An 18,348-nucleotide genomic window follows, 5' to 3' on the forward strand; every position below is an offset into this window, starting at 1 on the left:
TCTGAGATACCAACTGGAACCAAGATCCACCATATTCATTAATGGACTGATGTATGCAAAATCTGTGATGGCCACAAAATCCTCTTCCCATTACGAATCAATACCTCTAACCATCTGGGAATACTAGAGCCTAGAGCAGGTTCTGTTCTGTGTCTGTTCTGGATCAAAAATTGTCTACTGGTCAGGAATGATGATGTTCATCGAAAGTTGTCCCACAAGTTTATGCCTCTAATAGTTGTTTTAACTGCACTTTTATTTCATTAAAGATATAACATTTGATTTCGATGAATCCTCATATAATAAATCCAATACACAATTGCAAACGTTAAGAAAAATCCTGGAAAAAGTCTTCTGCACAATTTATCAACACGATGTGCTGATTGTTGAAAAGATGCACATTTAGTGCACTCATTATTCGTTTCTTCACGAAAAAAAGAATTTTTTCTTATGTTCACGAATTTAATTTGATTGTCTTCGCCTTTGATCCACGAATTAATTTTCTTAAAATCTGTATGATTCCGCGTATTTGACATTGGCTTTTCAGATTTCTTTATCTAGAAAAGAAGACAATCTTTATACTTAAATTATTGTTTACAAGTACATGTGAACAAACTTTGCGCGACTCTTGCTACATTGCCGTGGACAATTCAAAGCAGTAGCTACAAAAATACTTTTAGAAATATTTGGAAATAGCAGATCCAAATACAGAAAACAAAGCAATGTACATTCCTTTTGCGTGATTGCAAAAACCCGTGAAAGTTATGCAACAAAGCAATAAAAATGAAGCAGTGAATTCGCAAATATTCATAAACAGTGTGCATTTCTCTCGCGTGATTGCACTAACCAGAGAAAATTATGCAACAAAGCAATAAAAATTGAGCAGTGAATTTGCAAATGTACATGACAATACATGAGATCATTAGCATTCATCACGTATTTTGTATGAGAACTTACCAACAATTTTTCACGACATTCTTTGCATTTTCTTCGTAGAAGATTATAAGCTACAGCAAATTCAAGAAGGGTTGAGAATACCATGATTATACAAATGAACAGCCAAATATCCATCGCTATTATGTAGTTCACTGGTGGGAGCTCCGTTTTGTACTGTTGAGCCTAGTGGAGGTTAAGTATTCACTTTTGTGATAGAAATACTACTAGCGACAAGTGACATATTTACATGGGACTAGGCACATGCGGCGACCAGCTGGTTCGCCTTTTTACCCCATTTGCCTTTCTTTTATGCAGGCAGCCGCTTACGGCAGCTGTTTGGCTTATTTGTCATTCATCTTTTCACTCCAATATTGGCGACTTCGGCGACTGCTAAAATAAATTTGGCGGTGGTATTAATTCCCCAATATTTTGCATAAAATATTTTCTAGATATATCTCCAGTAACTACGTTTGGAATTTTTCCAAAGAAGAAGCGAGGGGAAGCGCATAAGGTGTACTCTCAATGCACATTTTGTCCGAAAATACGTAACAAAAAGCACGATTACGTTTATGTAAATGCATTAAATTTTCAAAATCGTGTATAGGGGGGGGGGGATTGACCTCTCGCTGAAGTTTAAATGAAGGACCTATCTATCTCTTACTGACCATCTACCTATCGACCTCTATATTTATTTATCTACGAGTATTTATCTATGCGATCTATGCATATCTACCTCGGATGTTAGTTAACAACTTTTTTCTACGTATATAAGTATTAATTCCAAAAAACATTTTTGTACTCTCAATCAGGGTTGCCAGATTTAAGAACAGTAAATACGGGACAGGCTTCTAGAAGTGAAAAGGGGGGGGGGGGTATTTTTGAGGTTGCGGTCAATTACTGGGTAATTTTAAGGGGTGCTTTCCGATGTAGAATGTCTCTTCTTGATAAATCTGAAAAATTCAATCCTTACGACAGCATTAAACTTTACAAAATATCGCCGATCAAAGTATAAAAATCTTTTTCATTGTGATTGACGACGCATGCGCAGAGATATATTTCTCACAGTCAATGAACAAAGAGGAAGCAACCATTCGGCTCCTAATAGTTTTAAAAAAATCAAATTAAAGCGAAAATAATTTTTGCGTTTGCTGCCACGTGATTTTCTTATTGCTCTTTATTTCACATTTCTTTGTTTTACTTGATTTTTTTTCCATTAAAATGATAACTCGTTTTGTAAAATATTGTTATTAGCTAGAATACGGGACTTTAGCCGTCCCGTATGGAAGTTCCCCGGGACGCGGGACAATTTTTCAAAATACGGGACTGTCCCTTGAAATCCGGGACGTCTGGCAACCCTGCTCTCAATATCTATCTATCTAATAACCTATACGATCTATCTCTAAGTTTTCTTATCCATCTCCATTTATTTTAACCGCCAGTTCTTAACAAAAACAAAGATCACGCACAGCGTATTTTACTATCTAATTAAAATAGCACAAAAAAAAAAGCTCTATAATGCACGTAGTGTGCAAAAGGTTAAAAAACTCACTGCTTTTATTGAATTAAACACACACAAATGTGCAACGTAAGATATACTATAAACACAGCAATACATCAGGGGGGGGGGGGAGGAATTACATCCCTAAATGAAGAAAAAAAAAGCAAGGGCTGCAGTTAGACAAAGTCATCGTAAATTAAAGATCACAAATCTTCGGCTGTGCTTAGATAAGTCGTGCTGTGCTCTGCATTAAAAATAGTGTAAAAAAAAAATATTGAGTGTTTTGAAAACATCTTTTTTTCTGAAGAGGGTGAAATATTTTTACTATTACATAATTAAACTTTAGAAAAGAGGCCTTTATACTTTTCGCTGGATGAGTTAAGCAAAAAATTAAACCTATGAAAAAATTCAAAATAAATTCATTAAAAATACAAAAATTCATTAAAAATACAAAAATTAGCAAAAACTTTTTTTTTGTCATACTTAAAATTGAATTTCCTACATTTTAGTACAAAACATATTTTTCTGGCGCAATTGTTTTGGCGTCTGTGGAATAAAAAGTACTAAAACTGCTAAAAGTCACATAAAGAATAACCTTTTTAGACACAGTTTTTTTAGAAATAAATAACTGCCTATTTTACTTCCTGATAATGTAGCTTTCTACACTCCTGTTTGTGAAAATTGCAACACCACGAAGGACATACGCGAGTGAGCTAAAAATTGCAGGACATGCAAATGATTAGAATTGCAGACCGGTAGCGCATGCGTATGCTGAGCAGCGCCCTCTGAACGGCGGATCGAACCGAATATAAATAGACGGTTGTAGCGAGGTGTGAATGTTTATCGGTGGTTATATGCTAGAGAAGCGTTAACTGAATTTTTACTATGCCTCTTCGACGAAAGAAAGCGAAATTTGAACAAATTTCGGAGTTTGAACGAGGCTGAATCGTCGACCTTTGTGAAGCTGGATTGTCTTATCGTGCAGTAGCCGCTCGTGTGCAACGTAACAGCAGCACAATCATGCGTGTTTGGAAGCAGTGGACGGACGAGGGTCGGACAGCTTGGAAATCCGGGAGTGGACCCGGAAATGTGACGTCAGCTCGCGATAACGGACACCTGGGGGTATGGCGCTGGCGGACGGCACAGCTTCTTCTAGACAATTGGCAGCACAGTGGTCAACAGCTACAGGTGTTCCATTGTGTGCTTCATCAATTCGGAGACGTCTGCTGCAGCGTGGGCTGCGCGCAAGGATTCCTTTATACAGGATTCCTGTCACGCAAAACCATCAACGCCTGCGGCTACAATGGGCCAATGTGCATAGGAGCTGGCGTGCTGATGGGCAGCAGGTCGTCTTTTCTGACGAATCCCGCTTCAATTTGTGGCACCATGATGGCCGAATTTGTGTCAGGCGCTATGCCGGTGAACGGCAGATTCCGTAGTGCATTATCGAACGCCACAGTGAACGAACAGCCGGAGTTATGGTCTGGGGTGTCATTACATATCATGGACGATCACAATTGCTACGAATTGTTGGCAATTTGAACAGCACCCGATACATAAACGAAGTTTTACAGCTCCAAGCTATTCCTTTCCTGCAAGAATTGCCAGAGGCCATTGGCATTATCCAGCAGGATAATGCCCGTTCACATATCGCCAGGACTGTCAAATCCTACCTTGATTCGCAGCAGATACAGCTTCTTCCTTGGCCTGCATATCGCCCGAATATGTCACCGAATGAACATATGTGGGATTTCGTTCGGCGGCGTCTCGCTCGTGATCCTCGTCCTGTTGCTTTGACAGACGAACTTTGGTTGTGTATACAAAAAATATGGAATACTTTTCAGCAGGCAGATATTCAAACCTTGTTTCACTCCACGCCGAGTCGTGTAGCAGTTCTTATTGAGGTGCGTGGTGGCCACACAAAAGACTAATTTCTATCTCTTTTTATTGTTTGTTTGGTTTGAAAATTTAATCATTTATCTGTACCATTACCACTCAACTGTGTATTAAATTTCATTCAACTATGATACTTCCTTCATGGTGTTGCAATTTTCACAAACAGGGGTGTATTAGCGAGAACATGGTTAAAATCAGTTCAGTAGTTTTGGAGCCTATTCGATTCAAACAAACAAACAAAAAAATCTTTCCTCTTTATAATATTTGGGTAAATAAATAAAATACAATGATGTATGTATCCACACAATAAAAAATAATGAATTATTTTTAGTGTGGTAAACTTGCTTCAGTCCAGAGCAGAGCATGAATGTACTAAGACTTGTTTTATCAAGCAACATTGTATACACGTGGCGTTGATTTTTCAACCGACTTCAAAAAGGAGGCGGTTATCAGTTCATACCGTATGTATGTTTTTTTTTTTTTTTTGTTTGTCTACTCACAGCGTCTCACCTAGTGGACGGATTTTGATGATTCTTCTTTTAATGGATAGGGGATGGCTCAACTTAGGTCCCATTACTTTGTTTGACCATATTTGTTCGTTAGAAAAAAAGTTATGGTCAAAAAACAGTAAATTTCATGCAATTTCCCTATTAAATGATTAAACATAAAACCCATTGTTTCAACAATTTGGTGCCATACAACAATAATATTAATAGTAATTGTGGTGATAATTTTGAATGGAGGCTTCTCTGAAGCAAGCATCAAGTTTCTTCAGTGTCATTGCTTTATAGTGGGGGTAAACCTAACGTGGAAGCGAGGTTTATGCAGTGATTTGGATCTGCTTAGCCTTCACAATGCTACTAGGTTAGGTTTACTTCAACTATAGTTGTATTTTTATCGTTATCAAGTATGCCAATAACAGATGATTCGGGCTGAGTAAGGAGATACAGGATTGCACAAAAAGCAACTATGCTGTGAAATGTAAATTAGTTAGGGAAAACGTAATATTTAAATGGTTATAATTAAATTAACACACAAATGAATTCCAGCGAGGAACAAAGATACATTTTTATTGTCAATCGCTTAAAGTTTAAGGCGTGTTTTTATTTTTTTAATATGGAACATTTTTATGAAAAAAATAAGGTAAAGTTTCGTTATAGTAACTTTTTAATATTTCTGAAATACATTTACACTAAAAAGAATAAAATAAAAAAATTTTGAAAAAAAAAAATAGAACCGACTTCAAAATTGCTCTAAAAAGTGAAAAATAATTTTATTCTTTAAACACCATCGATAATACTTTTAAACATAATTTTTGAAGTTGGCGCAAAAAACGATCGATAAAATCATTCACAGCCATAACTCAGTTACAACTATAAATTAAATCAGGCCCAGTTTCTTCACTACCACATGCATTACGCATTGATGACTGCATATTTGAGTAACGATATAAATGTTTCGTTCCTAACTTGGGATGATTTTTCGATAACAATATGAACGAAGCATGGTTACAATGGATTTTACTTTTTGTTTTTGCGCCAACTTCAAAAATTATGTTTAAAAGTATTATCGATGGTGTTTAAAGAATAAAATTATTTTTCACTTTTTAGAGCAATTTTGAAGTCGGTTCTATTTTTTTTTCAAAATTTTTTTTTAACAGCTAAATTCAGAAGTCTTTACTATGCAGGTGTAAAATGGCGGACAATCAATCAGTTGAAAAGCATTTTCGACATTACATGCTTTTTGATTTTCGGTAGGTTGTTAATGTTAAGGTTGAACAAAGAAAAATTCTGATGTGTATAGAGATAAATTAAAAACTAATAAGTGCAAAGCTGGTTTAGAAAATTTTCCAATGGTGATGAAAATTTTCTAATCCCAAACTGTGTGATTAGGGGGAAAAAAATCGCGGGATACTTGGTCAACTGTCCTCAGACATCTTCAAGAAATTGGAAAGGTTAAAAGGTTGGGCATTTGGGATAGGTTAAACATCCGTGATAAGAGATGAATAAAGAACAACGTCGCAGTAAGACTAACAAAGAAAAAAATAAGGTAGCTAAACTGAGAGGTTTTACCGCATCTCCCATACCACTCCAGACATAACACCATCCGATTTTCATTTATTCCGATCCATAGAACATTCGTTAAGGGGAAAAACATCCAAAAAATGACGATGATCGATATCGATGTGCGAGCGCACCTAGTATTTTCTCTTCGAAAGAAGCAGAGGATTGAAACTCCACCAGCAACATGTCAAAAAAATATTGGATAACGACGGAAATTACACGGAGCCGTGGTGGCATGATCGGTAAGGCACCGGACTTGTGCCCGGAGGGTCCCGGTTCTAATCCTAGCCGATCGAAGATCCATTATCGTCATCATTAATGGTGACTGGGGGACGTTAAATATGCTCGTGGTCACAAAGTCCTCCAAGTGAAACGATACATGTGGGGTGCTGGACCAGGAACGGCTCGGCTTCTGGTCTGGATCAAAAAATCAGAGCTGTCTTTAGGGGTCCCATCCAACTGGTTAAACCACAAACAGTGGTAAGTACGGGGACCCTGAAGTGTGGAGATTATACAGTCCACTGAAGATAAAATTAAACGCTAATAAATTTCTTTTTTTTCTCTTAGCTCTTTAGCATATAACGTTTTGAATTTTTTAAATATAAAAATTATTATTTAAGTAATTATGTTATTTATTTTCAAAAAAAAAAGTTTTTTTTCTTAAATTTAAGAACACTTCGCATTCGTAGGGTACATATATAAAGAGAGTAAAAATGAGAGAAATTTGACAGCATCGAGTATACTTCTTTCCTTCAGCATAAAAACATCTTTCCGACGTGGCAGATGTTGCAATCAACGATGAGTTCTCATATCTATAAATTAAAAGTTCTTTTTTTTGTGTATGTTTTGTGGTGCTTCTCGGATTCGGAGATGTTTTACTGCAAAACGTCTACTTGAACGTGGTGTAGAATTCAGCTGTGTTACGATATGAATGGTGTTCTACACATGTTTATGGCTCTTCAGTCTTGAAAAGTAACTGTGTATAACCAACCTTCGCTCACAACTTGCATACAGTTGAAAATAACAGGTAGGTACGCCCACTTTTGGACCATGTATACTTTCCTGTTTTTACAACAGCTTCAATCGTGAATTTACTGTCTGTTTTCATTCAAAAGAACCCTCTTTTAATCAATATAAAGCTGAAAGTCCCATACCTGAGTGCACAAAGTGAGCAGTGATGTCACGCCGAGAGCAACCCTCGCTGGTACTGCATCCACGTGCAGCCAGAAACTGATCCAACTCATAGCAACTATGACAGTGGAAGGGGCAAATGTGTTCACGATGCTACCAGTTAGGCGTCGCACCAACGTGAAGCTAGCTATCAGGCTTGTAAAATTTCCTAGAATGAGAAGGATAAGTACTCAAGAGTTTGTACAATGCAGTTGAAAATTTGATAACAAACTTCAATAAAACACATTTTCCTGTGCGACGCAATTCTTTGTGGAAACCATAGATGTAGTATTAACAAGATACAGAACGTGAAACCGGTTCCAATGGGCAACTGAATAGACGGGCAAGCGTCCGAAAAGCGCATGCTCGCAAGCAGCTTTTGTCGAGGAAGCAGTCACCCTTGCATCCATTGGAGATCAGTGGTGGCATTTGCATCCTGAGTAGGCTACGATTTTGCTCGTTTAAATCATGATTCGTGCTTCCAATGCGGCCTGTGGTTACTGCTACGAAGTTGTGTATTTAGTCATACTACATCTATGGTGGAAACGAACACATTAAACCTTAAGTGAATGGAAATTTATGCCCAAAAAAGCTCCCTGATCATAAATGCTTCTGGGGAACTTTCTTGCGAAAATCTTTATTTTCAGAGCAGAATCACACTACCTGAAAAAACCTGTAGCAATGATTTCGTGTATAACTCTTTGCGGAAGTACATCACTAGAGAATATTCCCTTTTAGAATCACGAGAAAGGCTCCACGAATAATTATCCCTTTACTGTCACGTGACAGGTGTTCGCCTTCCCTTGGTGCGACAATTCATTGGGAATCATTGGTTATGACATGACTAGGCTTTCCAGACGACCCGGTTTGACCGGGACAATCTCGGTTTTCGGACAAAATCCCGGTGTGTCCCAGCCGGTTTACTTCACGTCCCGGGAAAAAGATAAATTTGACTACAGATGTCTAAAAAAGTCTAAAAATAAAAACTGAAGGAATAATAACTCAGTTCTGCACTCAGAGCCAGACTGACGTAAGTTCGAAAATTCAGATTTTCTGTTGATAACTGCATTGTACGAGGTAGTTATCAAAATAATAGAAACACCTGCGAACTAAAGTGACGTTTCTGAATGTGCTTCGTAAGTAATAAAGAATTAAATTTTATATCTGTTTTTTTTTCTTCTTTTTTTTAAATTATAAATAGCAATGTACACATTCTGGTAGTATATAGTACCTTATTGAAGTTCTGGAAGGTTTTTTTTTCAAGCGTGTGAGATGTCGGACCTCTCAAATTTTAAAAGAGACCGAATTGTTAGAGCGTGTCTAACTGGAGCTAGTGTAACTGAAACATCTCAACTTTTGGACGTTTCTAGAGGTACAACATCTGAAGTCTTGCAGGGCCGTGGTAGCCCGATCGGTAGAGTGTCGGATTCGGGGCCGGAGGGTCCTGAGTTCGAACCTCGAGGGTCGAAGACCCACCGTCGTCATTAAAGGGGACTGGGCGACGTTAAATATGCTCGTGGTCTCAATGTCCTCCAAGTGAAACGATACCTCTGGGGGTGCTAGCACCAGGCAGCTATTAGCTCCTGGTCTAGTTCTAAATTCTCATTAACTGTTCGATCCGGTGATGGTGCTGCCATCTATCGGTATAAAAAATAATGGAGGCAAGGCACTTAGTATGCAGTCCTCGACATAAATACAGTTGTAGTCAGTTGTGACTCGGAATCGAAAGTCTTGCAGCATACACATGGCGCGGTAAGACAATTTCGGCAAAGCAAAATAGTGGGCGGAAAAAGTATGAAACCGATGGGTATTGAAGCGGTTTGTAATGTCTAAGAAGCGAACAATAGCAGCAAAAGTGACCATAGAACACAATCACCATCTGGACTCACCAGTGTGAGTGATTACAGTCAGAAGGCACCTTTATTAACAGAATATTTACTGCAGTTTTGCGATTCCTAACATTCTTGTCACAGAGTGTTTCCTTATTTTGATAACTACCTGTATGTAGCATAGAGTCATGCAAACGTAATTCGAAAAAAAAATCTCTGTATTTATTTATCAGCGTTAAAAGAGCGAGCGGCCTATCCTTTTATGCGTCAGACAAATATTTTTCTATCTACTGTAAAGTAGCGATTATGTGACTTTCGCTAGTCTGGCTCTGAAGTTCAGATTTGTAACATTGACCTGTAAAATTAATACCGAAACCTGTCAGGATTTTTACAGCAAGATTAAAAACAAAAAAATCTCTCCAAAAAAGTCCCAGCCAACGCAAAGAACATGTAAATATTGTTCAAATTTTCATTCCTCATTCAAAGTTTTTCTTCCTACTAAAGTAGCTTCAAAATATTAACACCTAGGAAATAAAACGTTTAAATGTATCTGCTTGCGTCATGTATTATGTATTACTTCTGGTTCAGGCTCATCTTTAGTAACCGTTTATTCATTGCATTGAGAATGAACTACCCTCTAAAAAACTAAAAACCAACCAGTGGTGTGTATCCTTTTGAATACTCTCCACGCTGTCGGGGAGAGGGGGGGGGGGGGGCGAGAATTTCCGTGTCCCTTTTGACCATTTCAGAAAACTCGCAAGCCTAGTAATGTTTAACTCGAGCTATGCAAAACATGAATTTCGCCGGAGTAAAGGAACTGTCACGTGACAATCAATTCATGTTGGCGGTCTGGAAGAAACCCTTAGTTTTCCCTTTTAGATTCCATCCATTCATTTTCCCTTTAGTCTGCCTGCAGCCTGCATTTAACCACTGCCTTCCGCTGTAAGCTTTGTACCCTTCTGAGTATCCACGGGCGACTTGTACCGTGTTGTAGATTTATACAAAAAACAATTTCGTTAACAATTGTATTTTGTTCATTTTCAATTCCATTTTTAAGAGACATTTTCAAATAAGTGTACTGCTTTGGGGGCAAAAGAGTTTCACACGATTTGAACCGGTTGCATACCAATCGCAAGTTCTTTTTAAATTTTTATTATTATTTTTTACATAAGATCAATTTAGTTTAAACTTTGCAAAATGATTAGATCTTCCGTAACTAGCGTTTAAAGAAACATTTACTTCCTTACGGTTAAAGAGAACTAAGCCTTAGATGGATTTTTTGTTTGTACGTAGTTTCTGTTTCCATCGTGATTCTTTTTTGCTTATTTTTATGGGTTTTTGCGTTTTTGAAGGGGAAAGACTTTTTTATATATAGACTAATGGGTTTTCCTTTAAACACTTCATTATATATTTTGGCTCTCTTTTCTGATACATTTCTGCTCCACTTATGACCATTAGTTCCGATTTTATTTAATGTTTTACGCTCTCGATCGCTGAGGCTCGCATCTGTTTTCTCGTCATTACAGTCATGAAATTTGGCACAAAATTCTTCAAGCTCATTAGGGTGTGCACTTCAATGCGATTTATTAAGAAAATCGATTTTGTAACTTTTGTTTACTTTATTTTAAGCGAAAACTCCCTATTTTTTAGCCTGAAGAACCCTCAAAACCTTCAAATTACATTTTTACACACAATTACAGACAACTGACTGGTGTCTCTTTTTATAATAAGGTAAAATTTGTTGGAAACTAAGTCAAATACAATATCAGTAATTAATGTTTAAAAAGTAAAGTCTTCAAAGCGCTCCTTCGTAAAATTAATTCGTTTTATATCGTTATTGTGTATTTAGCTTTCCGACATGGAAGGACCCCCTTCACAAAGCAAAATATGTGAAAGCTCACATCTTTCTCTGTTGAAGAAAGGATTCCTTGTAACGATGAAACACGTGTCTACGAATTTTTGCAAATTTGCTTTTATAGAACTGTTGTTTTTACATTTACTTTTCAACTCAAATGCTCAAAAATTATTTATTCCTTATTTCCAAATTGGTTCAACCTTTAACCACAAAATTAGTTCAAGTATTAGTTTGTAAAAGCACAATTACGACGGTGAAACTTAACAGCAACATGGCAGCTGCAGTTAAATTATTGTTCGATTTAATTAAATTATTGGTAAAACTTGTAACTTGATTTTAAATTAAAAATTAACTGTCGATGAAATAAGAAACCGTTAGAAAAGTCACGACAATCGCTTCCTGTTAGTGTGTTATGGGACTCAAATGTTATGAAAAGTAAAAGTTAATGAAAATTATCGACAATAAAGCATCAAATCCATACCTATTGCGTAATCCTCTGTAAGCTCGAATGTCTCAGGCTGTAATAGGTAAAATTGCAAAGGTTCTATTTCTCTCATGATCACGATAGAATTTACAGTGTCTTTATATGGGCTGTTAGCTTCACCGGCCCACCTCAATCGGGCCACCGAGTCGGAAGAAGACACTAGGGGGAAAAAATTCACAAATAAAAAAAATAAAATAAAATAAACGTCCAGCATTCAGTTTAATTTTGACGTCTTGAATCCAAATTATGTTTTTCGCAACCACGAATTGCGATACGAATAGGATTCTACTCGTTGGGTTTTTTGTTTCTAAAAGTGCAATGGAAATGAAGAAGAAATACTATTACTGGTGATTTTCCAGATTAGGTAATACGGGGCATATCCATAAAGAAAAGAGAAATGGTAATTAGGATGCGGTAATAAAGATATAGTTATGGTCAATTTGCACTCTTACACTTATCTTATATAATTAAAAACTGAGCGTATGTACCTATGTATCTATGTATGTACCTATGTATGTCTAAGCTTCTTCTCCCGAACGACAGTGAACTGACCATCGAACCAGGTATCGATGGATTCGTAATCTTCCCGTGTTCGTGTTTGGCTATTTAACATATACCTCTGATAATAATTAACGGAGATATCAATTAAAAGCTATTAATTATAACACTTAGATTTCGACATAAAATCCCTATTTTTCGAAGGCTTTCCTCCATTCAAATTATTATTCAGTGCTTCATCTCAACTTTCCGCAACAATGCTTTTATTAAAATGTATAGCGTGAAGAAAATCCCAACAAAACATAAATGTGAAAAAGAAGCCAAGTTCGGTCGAAATGAGGTTCGAGGTAGACGGTGTCCCCGACAAAAAATAGTTCAGATCTAAACTGTTACCAAGTTCCATAGCAGTTCCACATAGATGTTGGATTTTCCCATGATCTTCAATTCATTTAGAAAACAATTTTTTACTTTCTTTGAGAATGGATTTTAAACTTGCGGCAAGTTCTAGTCATCGCTATTTTTTTTTTTTTTTTTTTCAAACTTGCCAAGTTTTAAATCCATTATCAAAGAAAGTGAAAAATTGTTTTCTAAATGAATTGAAGAACATGGGAAAATCCAACATCTATGTGGAACTGGTTTAGATCTGAACTATTTTTTGTCGGGGACACCGTCTACCTCGAACCTCATTTCGACCGAACTTGGCTTCTTTTTCACATTTATGTTTTGTTGGGATATCATTACTTTTTGAAAAGCTAAATCAAAGGTTATGTTCTAATTCAGACGATTATAAATGCAAAAGCGTGTAGAACTATATGATTTCCTTTTTCCCCCCTGCTTTTACGGTTCACTGGTTTGCGGTTTCTCTTTATTAGAAGTTTTGAAGATATTTCGATAGCTGGGGACTTGGTGCGATCGCCAATTTTAGGCAGTAATCGTCTGTTTTTCCCATTTATCAGCAAGGCCAAAGTACATTAGTTCTTGGTCTTTGACGTCCTCAGATTTGTCGACAATTAGGAAAATTGCTGACTCATCTCAAAATCTGTCTGGAATTTATTGTTCAGGGGGATAATCATAACGTAGATCGTAAAATATGCAGAATTGGCGAAAATATTTCTCAATTGTTGAAATTATTGCTGCCATTTTTGCTCCTCCTGTAAAATTTTGCATTTAATTGAGATCTAAAGATTTTATAAATTTTAAAGCTGGTTATTTTTGATTTTAAAGGCTTAACTCTAGATTGCAATTTTAATTATTTGATGGATCATTTTTCATTTTAGCGGAATTTAAAGTATCGTTTAAAGCCCCATTTTGGTTAGAAATTTAATTGTTAATTTAAAACATCAACAACCTTGTTTTGGCAACGTTTGACGAGCCCTTTTGTTTTGATTTATTTGGCGAAATATTTTGCAATCGCGCGGTAAAGTGATTACGCCATGATGCTCATAAAAAATAGCGTAATTTTTTGCTACTTTAATGTAGTTTTTTTGACTTTTTAGATTTTTCCCTTTACATATGCTTGAAAATCTATCTTTATGCCAAATTTCAAGTATGTGAGACACTTGGAAGTTCGTAAACATTTTGATTAATGAGTGAGTGAGTGAGTGAGTCAGTGTTAAAAATGACACTTTTCAGATCTTAATAATTCCATAACTATAAGAGGTACACTCATGAAATTTAGGATTATAGGTCTACTATGCAGCTCTATTAGACATACAAAATTTCAAGCACGTAGATTTAATAGTTTTTGAGAAATGAGGGGGTCAAAAGTAGCTTGAAATGATTCGTGTAAGATACACACTGGCAGATGTGTCGCCTGATTTCCGAACTTGGCTGACACACTGCCGTGTGTCTAAATCATTGAAATGAAAGATCTGTTGCCATTTTTTTTTCTCGAATATCAACAGGTAAAATTCTTGTTTTTGTTTTGAGGCTTTTTCTGTAATCAGGGGATTTAAAATGTTTACTTTTTGGGGGTTTTCCGCAATCTGCCGCAAAATTTCACTGACTTTTTTTTTTGTTTTTTGTTTTGGTTGAAGCCTGGTTCAACTCACGTCACTTGACATAACTTTTATTTTTGATGTGGACCGTGCAAAGTCGGGCGACGCAGCTAGTAAAGATTATATTTAGTGTATAACATTGCGGTATTTTTTTTTCTTATTTTCAATCTTAAGTGATGGGAATCAGTAACCCAGAAATTTTGTATTCAGATAAAATTTTCTTTATAGATGTTTTTCCGAAAAAAAAAAGTAATTAATTTTGAAATCTCTAATTCAAATTATGTTTTTCGCAACCGCGAGTGCATGTGTGGGTGCGCGTGTGTGTGTGTGCAAGCGTGCTTGTGTGTGTGTGTGGGTGGGTGTGTGCAAGCGTGCTTGTGTGTGTGTGTGTGTGTGTGCGTGTGTGTGTGTGCAGGCGGCGGCGCATGTGTGCGTAGGTAGGCTTGTGTGTGTGTGTGTGTGTGTGTAGAGGTGTGGAACATTAAGCGAAAATCAATGAAGAATAATGGATGACGAATTTCTCGCCAATATGCTATGTTAATTTGCTTGTCTATGTTATGGTAATTTGCTTTGCTCGTCCATGCTACGGTAATTTGCTCGGTATTGCTGCAGAGGAAGTAAATCCACCAATGGTAGTAAAAATAAAATCAATCAGGTCCACATATCCTCATATGGTAGTTCCACTTTTAAAGTTTTTCTCTTTAATATTTCTTAATTTATATATTTTGACTCTTTGCTTTTAGTGATATTTATACAATATACATCAAACCTTCTTGATTTTTTTATAAACCTGAAAGTAGATTTAAAAGTGCCTACTCATTAGCAAGACACTTTTACTATTTGAGCAGTTTTTACACCGGCTGGAATATTATTATAGACGGTAGAACTAATGGTCAGAAAACAAAAATCATTTGAATCAAGGGCGCCCATATGCAAAATTGTAAGGGGGTCTCAGATATTTCCCCCATGGTTTAGCAGGATATTTTCCCCATGGAAACTGATTTCAGTGCAGATTAGAGTTATTAAAATTTGACATTTTTGACAACTTATTCATTAACGGCTGGAGAAGAAATGTTTTTACAAACAAAAATGTACTAAAAGCAAGGAAGTTTTAAATTCTAAGGGGGGGGGGGAGGGGGATTGCGCCCCCACACGTCTCCCCATATGGGCGTCTTTGAATGTTTCAAGCTGTAATCTTTTTATTTAGCACTAGTAGTACCCGCACGGTTTTGCCCATAGTAGAAAATTAAAAGGTCATTTGAGACAGTGAGAAGCAAAGGGATGCAAGTAGCAATATTAAAAATTTGGAGATAACAAGTACAAATAGTAGGTGAACCAATACTCTGTCTTGGGGCAAGAGATAGTACTAGTAGCCCTGGTAGGTACTGCTATGCAGCATGATTTTGAAAAAAAAAAAAAAAAAAAAATCAATGAAAGCCTACCTAGGAAGCTATCTTTATACGCGTTTAACTCAAAATTTGAAAATATCCACTTACATCCCTTTGCTTCGCACTGTATCATTTGGTCCGTCTGTATATTTAAATAATGAATTTCTCGCAAATTTGCTAAATTCATTTGCTCGCTCATGTTATGGTAATTTGCTTGTCCATGTTATGATGATTTTTCTCGGTAAAATGTTCTAAAAATTGGAATAGGAAAAGAACAAAATCGAATTTACGAAAAATTGCCTTGAGGTGCTCACCCCTATGCTTCGAGCTAATTCTTTGCGAAATTTCATGAAAATCGGCAGAACGGTCTAGGCGCTATGCGCGTAACAGAGATCCAGAAATCCAGACTTTCAGTTTTATTATTAGCAAAGATAAAGGTATTAATGGTGATTTTGCATGTGACAAAATGCACGCAATTTCTCATATTTTGACTACGCATTAGTTTATGGGTTCATGAGTTGCCATTAATGCCTACTTTCAGTGAGGAGTAGTCATTAGCATGACACATAAGAGAAAATATTTTAAGCATAACTAATGGCATTTGGGATCGTAAAAACTTAAATACTTTGCAAATAGTGATAAGTTACGATTGATTTTACTTACTCATTGCAATGAGGAACATGCATCTTTGAGTGTCAAAAGGATAATGTCCTAACTTCATATTGCAGGAAGATCTGAAGGAGTACCTAAAAAAGTCGATTTTTTAAGTTTACTAAAGCAAGTATCACTCATTCCTGTAAGTAAATTCAAATAGGTAGAAAAGTTACATGGATGCGTACAAAGATATTTTCAACGCCTCTAAAGCGTCTTTTACAAGCTGAAAATCAAAAATGCGACTCAAAAACTTGAGAGTGTTTTTCCGCTTTGTTTTTAAGTAAAAATTTATCATCGTGGGGAAGGGGTGAGTAATTGAAATTTTTGAAACAGTAATACAGGGTATAAATAAATACCTTTGTGCGGAAATGTAACTGGTAATCAACAACGTTTTGACGCACAAAATCAGCAGATTACTGCATACACGTGTTTCGACGTTTCATGGAACCGAGCTTCCATGGAATGCAAACAGGCAGCTTTTGGATGAAAAGACATCCAGTAACTTCAGTACACTAGCTTTTACTGAACCTCGAATACTTATGAAACTTCGAAACACGTGTATGCAGTAATCTGACAATTTTGTGAGTCGAAACGTTGCTGATTACCAGTAATACAGGGTGTCCGTAAAGTACTTGACACATAAAATGCCATTTTTTTGGTTAAATGTGTCAAGGATTTTTTGGCAGACTGCGGAGTCGGAGAGAAAATAACCTACTCCGACTCCAGTTATTTTAGAGCCTTCGACTCCGACCATTGAGAAGATATAAAATGGAGGGAGTGAAGACTTTCATTCGTGAAGCCAAGCACTGAACCAAGACCCCCAAGTCACGCGATAGATTTGAAAACAAAGCATAGGAAGAACTTGGGTTTCTTTCGCTTGTTTCACGCAAAATGTGCCAACCATTCGTCGTTGTTCAGTCACGTGACTTGGAGTCTTTGGTCAGCCTTTGCTAAGCCAATGATTAGACTTTCTCCCTCCATTTTAATTCCTACTCTAAGACTCGGACTCCTTTACCCCATAATCATTCTGACACCGACTCCACAAGCACTAGCAGAGTTGTGGACTTAGAGTGAAAATAACCGACTCTGACGACGCTTAGAATTTAAAACTTCGACTCGCGACACCGACGCCCTAACCCCGAAATCAGTTCGACCCCCACTATCCGACTTTGACTCCACAACCTTGCTTTTCTGATCCCCTTTATATTTAAATCTTTCATTTTAACCCCCGACACACAAAGGAAGAGGGTTATCAGTTTGACGTGTCTGTGTATCTCTATGAGAGTTGGTGTGTGTGTATCTGTGTATCTGCGTATCTGTCTGTGGCACTCTAGCGGCCTAAACAAACGGAACCATTTTGAAAAAAAAAAGTTTGAAAGGAAAGTTGATCGAGAATATTCTTAGCTAGGTTGCGTCTTTGGATGACATTAACTAAGATATTAATTAAAAACCTCTGCAAGGTTTTTCACAATTTTTGCAGTAAAAACATATTTAAGAAATTAAAAATTTAGTACCAAAAGAAAGAGTAATTTTTTCTGCGTCTGATAGATGTGTTTGGAATTTCCATGTTACATAGAATTCGAATTATAACGTTTTTTGAAAGAAAATTTTAAATATGGATAAATCTTTATTCACGGGATTGGTAACCGAATTGATTGTTGGCCGACAACGAAAGAAAAAACAATGATTTAAAATTTTAATCTGTTGCCAGTTTCTATTCGTTAACAAATATAAAATACTTGAAATTAATTTTCAATAATATAGGGTACACCGGGGCACGTTTATGCAGTGCCCTCTTTTCAACACGAATTATAACTGGAGAGCCAACGGTCATAACAGATTGATGCTGCTCCGTAGCAAACACCCTCACACATTTTTAAGCATCAGTCGAGCTTCGGTCTAGCAGGCAGTAAAAATTATCTGTTTTCAACCAAGTCGAGTAAATTTTGAGTTGAACGTTTTAAAGCTTATTGTGAATAAATTAGACTTAGTTGAGAAAGAACAAATATATAAAAATTATCAGAATTTTATCCTTTTTACTTCCTTTTACAAAAAAGGAAGTACTGTATTCGCGAAAAAATTT

At 36.6% G+C, this 18,348-nt stretch overlaps 1 protein-coding gene across 1 annotated transcript; it reads right to left on the reverse strand.

The window, feature by feature from the left end:
* Positions 1 to 260: 260 nt before the first annotated feature.
* Positions 261 to 11,840, reverse strand: LOC129216500 (glycine receptor subunit alpha-2-like). The gene is made up of 4 exons (XM_054850715.1): positions 11,726 to 11,840; positions 7,545 to 7,729; positions 955 to 1,116; positions 261 to 554 (listed from the first exon to the last, which is right to left on the reverse strand). The coding sequence occupies exons 1-4, from the start codon at positions 11,799 to 11,801 to the stop codon at positions 261 to 263; spliced, it is 717 nt and encodes a 238-aa protein (XP_054706690.1). The 5' UTR covers positions 11,802 to 11,840.
* Positions 11,841 to 18,348: the final 6,508 nt, after the last annotated feature.

This window comes from Uloborus diversus, chromosome 2, assembly GCF_026930045.1.
Source record: "Uloborus diversus isolate 005 chromosome 2, Udiv.v.3.1, whole genome shotgun sequence".
Taxonomy (NCBI): domain Eukaryota; kingdom Metazoa; phylum Arthropoda; class Arachnida; order Araneae; family Uloboridae; genus Uloborus; species Uloborus diversus.

Coding starts and splice junctions, on each gene's coding strand:
- LOC129216500 (XM_054850715.1), bottom strand. CDS start 11,801: ATGAGAGAAATAGAACCTTTGCAATTTTACCTATTACAGCCTGAGACA. Junction 7,730..11,725: donor TACAGAGGATTACGCAATAG/GTATGGATTTGA, acceptor TTCTCATTCTAG/GAAATTTTACAAGCCTGATA. Junction 555..954: donor AATGTCGTGAAAAATTGTTG/GTAAGTTCTCAT, acceptor CTTCTTTTCTAG/ATAAAGAAATCTGAAAAGCC.